The sequence below is a fragment of the Triticum aestivum genome, chromosome 6A (genome assembly GCF_018294505.1).
Source record: "Triticum aestivum cultivar Chinese Spring chromosome 6A, IWGSC CS RefSeq v2.1, whole genome shotgun sequence".
In the NCBI taxonomy this organism is placed as follows: Eukaryota; Viridiplantae; Streptophyta; class Magnoliopsida; order Poales; family Poaceae; genus Triticum; species Triticum aestivum.
In genome coordinates, this window is record NC_057809.1 from 548,897,005 (window position 1) to 548,903,066 (window position 6,062).

Sequence of the window (6,062 nt, forward strand, 5' to 3'; positions counted from 1 at the left end):
CCCATATAAGCGCTTTTCCGGCTTTTTTTTTATGACCCACGTGATACAGCGCTGCATCTACCAATGGACCGGCTTGTTTTAACACCCAATGACTTGTGAACAGGCCGAAAAGCCCAAACGGCCTGTGCGGGAATTAAATCAATTTGACAGCCCAATAGACGCCACCCGCATTGGATTTCGGGAGCCTGGTTACGAGGAACAACCAAAAGCGGGCTTTGTCTCAAAAAAGAAAACAAAAGCGGGCTGGGACAACTATCACGTGACATCAGCTTACATCAGGTGAATGAGACCATATTATAACTCAGCTAGATTAGTTCTAGGCACTCCCATAATATGATGAGTAAAAGGATCTTTGAAATTAATAGTGGCAGCAGCAAAGCATAATCAATTACCCTGGAGCAACTTTGAGATATTTGGAGATGCTACTTGCAATAAACGCCTGGCCCAAACCAATTGTGTTTTTGGCTCCAAACTCAGCGACGCCCTTCATCGTCTTGTCTCTCAAGTCAAGAGCAAGCACATATGCTGTGTGCTCCATGTCCCGGTAGTCGATCTTGGCGAGGAAATAAACAAGGTTGTCGTCTCGCAGGCTCAGGGTGGGTAGGCCAACGTGCAGTCTCTCGAATGCTACCGTACCCTCATCGACCACAAGACTTGGCATCAACACGGAAATCTGCGAGGAATCGAGCTCGAGGAGTCCCGTGTGCTGCCAAGACGCCTCCGCCAAAGGCAGCGAGCGGGCGTCGACCGCCATGCTGCATTTGGCAGCTTTCCAGCCATCGAATGTGACGGCTCCGTCCTCCATGAACGAGCCGTGAACGATCCGGATCTGCAGCTGGGTGTAGTGGCTGAAGGGCCCTCCGTGGCGAGGATGGCCGGGTCGAGGTCCAAGTCGCCGTGGCCGTACTCGGTGGCGTGGACGCAGAAGTAGGAGACGCCCGGCGGGCAGGCGGCGCAGAATGTGACCTTGATGCTGGCCTTGAGGTCGGGGCCCTGCAGGAGGCAGGTGGCGGTTGTGGCGTCTTCGCGGTCGGCGACGTAGCCGAATTTCTCGATGAGGACGAAGTCCGTCTGCTCGCCGTCGGCGTAAGCGGGCGGAGGCAGGGGCGCACCCATGGCTCAGCTTGAGATGGAATGCATTCGCGTTCTTGGTCTTTGGCCTTGGGTCTTGCGTGCGCTGATCGATATAAGTAGAGATGATCCGGTGTTTATGGTTGTATTGATCCGATTCACAAGGGTATATGTAAACCAATTATACTTTTACGCTTTTGGTAAGACCAAGATTAAATCCAGTCATTGCAGCCCAAGAGACTTGAAGTACAATCTCTAAACCCGAATATACAATCTCTAAACGAGTGAACTTTTTCCTTCTCTACTGGTGTTGTAATACATACTTGCAGTCTTTTAACTTTGATCTGAAGCCTTGTTCAGAAAAAGAATCATAGTACTAGGTACCAAATTTCTTAAAAATTTGTACCCCTGGGTCCTGTCGCAGTTTCAGAAATGTTATCAACCCTAGCAGGTAGGAATAAAGGATTGAGAAACCCATTTGCCTCTTCTTCATTAGCGCTCGATTTTATTTTATTTTTATTTTTTGCAGGAAATCACTCACATTGACCAGCTGAATGTATAATAAGACAAGGAATCGATGAAATAACGTCTTTGCCATTTATCTCAAAAGAATCTCCACTAAGTACTCCAACAAAAGGCAAAGTGCTGCCAACATGATAGCAATTTTCATCAAAGCCTAGGCATCATCGTCCTGCATACTCTCACTCTTCCGCTTCGCCATCAACGACAACCGCGCATCTCGCTCGAGCTCGTACTCCCTGTAATCGGCTCTCTTCAAGAACGACTGCCTATCAAGGTACTGATTCGAGCTCTTCTTGTACGCCCCCAGCTCCTCCTCCACGCCCTTCTCTGCCTTGTACTCTCCCCAGTCTTTCTTCGTCTTGTCCAGGACACTCAGCTTCTGCTTCTTCCTTATCTGCTCCAGAATGTTGTCCACAGCGGACGGCGAGGCACCCGCTGCACTGGCCTTCTCAACCGCTTCCTTTGAATCCGCATCTACGAGTTTCTTGATCTCAATATCCTTGCCAGCAAAGTCCCTTACCTCGGTTATCTGTTGGGTCATACAAAACTAGAATATTAGCCACATCATGTGGAACCAGATGCACAAATCATACCAAGTGTCACAAGTTGGTCATCTGTATCCACAATTATCAGGGTCGTTCCAAAGCTTTTGCCAGTTGAACTTAAGCTACTCTACAAGAATGAACACGGAACAGCAAGTAACAATGTAAAAAAGCAACAGCAGTTACACATTTGCCATGTGCTGGCACAATTTTTTAGATGGAAGCTTCACTTGAATTTAACAATAATAAAATATCTGCATGATGCTGACAGTACGGCTTTACCTCCACTTTCCCTCTTCCAGATGCAGCAGTAGCGGCATCTCTAACAGCTGCAAGAGCGTTTGCCGCAAGTTTTTTAGCATCCTCACTTGTTTTGTGCTGTGTCTGTTGTTGCTCATTTTTTGGGACTTGATCATTTGCAGAAGCCATTTTTGGTGGAAGGCCCAGAATGGTCATCCAGTTCTACAGGATAAAAAATGCAACTTTTAAAATAAAATAAAGCTACCATAAATAGAAACATAAAACATAACAGTTTGAGCATCAGCTTGCCACACGGTTAACTTAATACCAGAAAGATTACTCACATTTGTGGCCTTAGGTTTCTTTTCTTTTGCTGCTGTTTTGAGCTTAACCATCGCAGGTTTGGGCATCTTCGCAGGCAAACCGCTGTTCATTTTCTTCCACATATCCTCCACACGTGAGTTTGTGTCTGCCAAAAAATGAAGCTTCACGCCATGTGCTTATATCTACAAAAGCATTTGTGGAATAAAAATAGCAAAAATACGCATAAGGACCAAACAGGCATGACATGCTACACTGCTGTCAAAAGTTCAACACAGGCATGCATCAGAAAACTTCATTGACATATTATAGGTTTAGTTATGAGAAATGAAATCAGGTGGCCTACACAAGCTCATGTTCACTTCACGATAAACAATGTTTACAAAAAGAAGAGTTCATGTTCACTTTCCTCTATTTCTCCTTGACTGGTGTTTTGCTACCCATGCCTACTTGTCAGTAACACATTAAGGGTCCAGTTATTAACATGTTGTCCTAGAATGTGTGCATTCAAACTTCTCTAACTTTGTATCATGTTGTATTGAAAATTATTTAGTCTGGTCATGTGAGACTTAACACAATTATGTTTTTCATGGAAAATATTCCATAATATCACAAATTCATAAAGTTTTACTAGCATAGTCACATGAGAATTAATGCTAAAGCTGCATATCAGATAGCACGTCCATGTCACAAATGGAGGGAGTAAAAGATGAGGAAAATTCAAAGGCAGCCAAATGGCTGGTGGTCACTGTTGGAGTTGAATCGCTCAACTCCTGATACTAAATGTTAGAACAGAATCACTCAAGCTCTACCCCCACCCCCACTCCATCCCCCCACCCCCTACTCACACATACACATGATACACACCATGGTTTTCAAGTCGATGAGTCGTTCTGGGGTAGCGACTCGGAAAAAGTCAAGCCTGCAGTCGCGACTCGAGTCATGAGTCGACACTAAGTTGAGTCGCCATTTTTTTGCGACTCATCGACTAGTCGACGACTAGTCACGCGACTCGAAAACCATGATACACACATGTGCTCTTTGTATTTTATTCATGCTTGAGAGGCTACATCCTGCCACAAGCTTAGTACCTTCTAAACACATACACATGGCCTCAATATATAGGCTGCCCAAACCGACCTAGCTAGAAACAAACTGAAGCAATTTATATCTGGCAGCATTGCTTAACAGCTAAGCCACTCTGATTAATGTCTGGAGAAACACCAACTTTATTTTGCAACTCAGAGAAGAGAAAATCAAACATGGAGATAAGTTAATAGTACAGACCAGTATCATGAAGCTGTTGCTCTGAGTTGTTAGCATCTCCAGAAGCTGGCAGTTTTTCATCTGCAACCATAGCTTTGGACCCTGGAATTGACATAAACTATATGAGAATTACTGAGTGCATGACTGCTAACTGGAAAAGAAGGCCCATGCTAACAACAATGTTTGTGGTTTGATTACGCTTTAGTTGCACTATCCGGCATCTGCAGAATGCTGAACGTTCCAACAGAAGTTTTACTCTTTTTGTTAAATCTTTGCAGCATGCTTTCAATTCAAATAGCATATATGCCTGTTTCAGAGTAGTGCCCATAAACAGAAATACATTTGGCTTGAAAATATAATCAAAGTAAAATCATTCATTAGAAATACTCAACACATTTGAAGGTCTTATATTTTGATAGGGAGGGAATAAATGATAAGGAAATTGCTGTGTACAAAAGGAGAGCTGCAACCAAGTGACCCCAAGGTGATCCTCAGAAAAAGTTCTGTATTTCAACATTTAGGCCATGTTTGGGAGAGCTCCACTCCTAGCTTCACCTCCAAACTGCTAGTTTTGGAGACTACCCAAAATCCCACCAGGCACTCGGCTTGCCCATCATTCATCTCAGCCGAAGCGTCGCTCACTCTCTCTCCCAGTCTATCACAGCAGCAGCAGCACTCAAGCAGCACAAGCCAAGCCGCTGCAGCGTTGCTCCGGGAACAGCAAGCCCAGCATGCAGTGCCTCGCGCCTCCGACGAGCACCGGGGCGCCTCGTCTGCGCCGCGCTCCTCCCCAACGCCGCCCACCTCCTCTGCCTCATGCTTCTCCGTGCCGGACGGCTAGCCCAGCCTCCCCTGCTCCCGAGCAGCCGCGCCGCCAGCGCCGATCTGGGCGTCCCTGGGTACCCCCTCTCCCTCTCACTATCCAGCTGGGCGAAGGGACGAACCTGGCGGCGGCTTGCTGGAGGCAAGGAGGATTCTCGATCAGCACTTGGCGTCCACGCGCCGGTAGCTCGGGCTCCAGATTGCGCCGGGAGACCACGAAAACGGGGAGGGGATCGGGGCGCTGCTGGAGGGTTTTTTCCTCTATAAACACCTAAAATAACTATCGGGGAGGGTAAGGGGGGCGGGGAGCCACTGGGGCCCAGTTCTTTTCAGCTTTTGATTCTCCAAAATCAGCTTCTGAGAAACTTCCCACAGAATCAGCCATCGAGTTCTTTTCTGAGATTGTGGTCTGAGATTATGGGATGAGTTGTGTGCTGAAATGTCTGCAATGTCCCTGAACTGAAACTGTGTGTTGAATTGCTTTCAGCCATCAAGCAAATCATCTACTCCTACCAAACAAACTTACATCCATCTATGATCTATCCATCCATTGTTCCATGTACAGAGAAGAACTAGGAACAGGGACGAACAAGAAGGAATAGAGGCTGCGCCCAGGGTGGCATTACCATGATCAACTACAACATGAGAGATTGTGGAGTATAATACATCCATTCATCAGTCCATCCATCCATCAATTTTGTAACAAAAAAATTGATAGAAAAGAGAGGCATGGGGGACAGAACAGAGAAGACAGGGAGGGGAGGAGAGGAGAGGAGAGCTCACCTTAGGCGACGGCCCGGGCGAAGTCCGGCGAGGCGGCGTCGGGCGTCGAGGCCAGCGGCTTCAGGTGAGCGGGCGGGACGGAGGAGCGGCCGGGGCGGGCTGTCGGGCGGCGCGGCGGCGGCGGTCCTGTAACCCTATCGCGAGCGCGAGCGGGGAGGTGGGGGATCGAGCGAAGGAGAGGGACTTTTTTTGAGAGAGAGAGAGAAGGAGTGGGACTAGTCGTGCGACTCGTTTTTTCTGGGCGGGCATCGAACTCCGCTCTTCCAACAGTGAGCTGATCAGGAGAACCATCTCAACCAAACGCTTTTGTTGTCTAATATGAAGCGATCAACTCTTTTGAACTCGTTGTTTTCAACTACCAGCGTATATCCAATATTTTTTGCATTTGATGCATGTGCCATACTAACTAATCACTGTTAGATAAAATCCTTATGTAAATAATTTATACAATCATATGCACGTCATACGCTAAAACATCGTATGAAAAGGTATTTT

General features: G+C 46.9%; 1 protein-coding gene across 2 annotated transcripts; it reads right to left on the reverse strand.

Annotated features, from left to right (window-relative positions):
* Window positions 1-1,647: 1,647 nt before the first annotated feature.
* On the reverse strand, window positions 1,648-5,831 carry LOC123128403 (craniofacial development protein 1). Of its 2 annotated transcripts, none has more exons than XM_044548390.1 (5): window positions 5,568-5,831; window positions 3,984-4,064; window positions 2,720-2,844; window positions 2,418-2,597; window positions 1,648-2,122 (listed from the first exon to the last, which is right to left on the reverse strand). In XM_044548390.1, the coding sequence occupies exons 2-5, from the start codon at window positions 4,051-4,053 to the stop codon at window positions 1,748-1,750; spliced, it is 750 nt and encodes a 249-aa protein (XP_044404325.1). In that variant the 5' UTR covers window positions 4,054-4,064; window positions 5,568-5,831; the 3' UTR covers window positions 1,648-1,747. The 2 variants fall into 2 exon arrangements, with proteins under 2 accessions (XP_044404325.1, XP_044404326.1); XM_044548391.1 differs by having other exon boundaries at window positions 2,720-2,881; window positions 5,568-5,774.
* Between the last annotated feature and the right edge of the window lie 231 nt (window positions 5,832-6,062).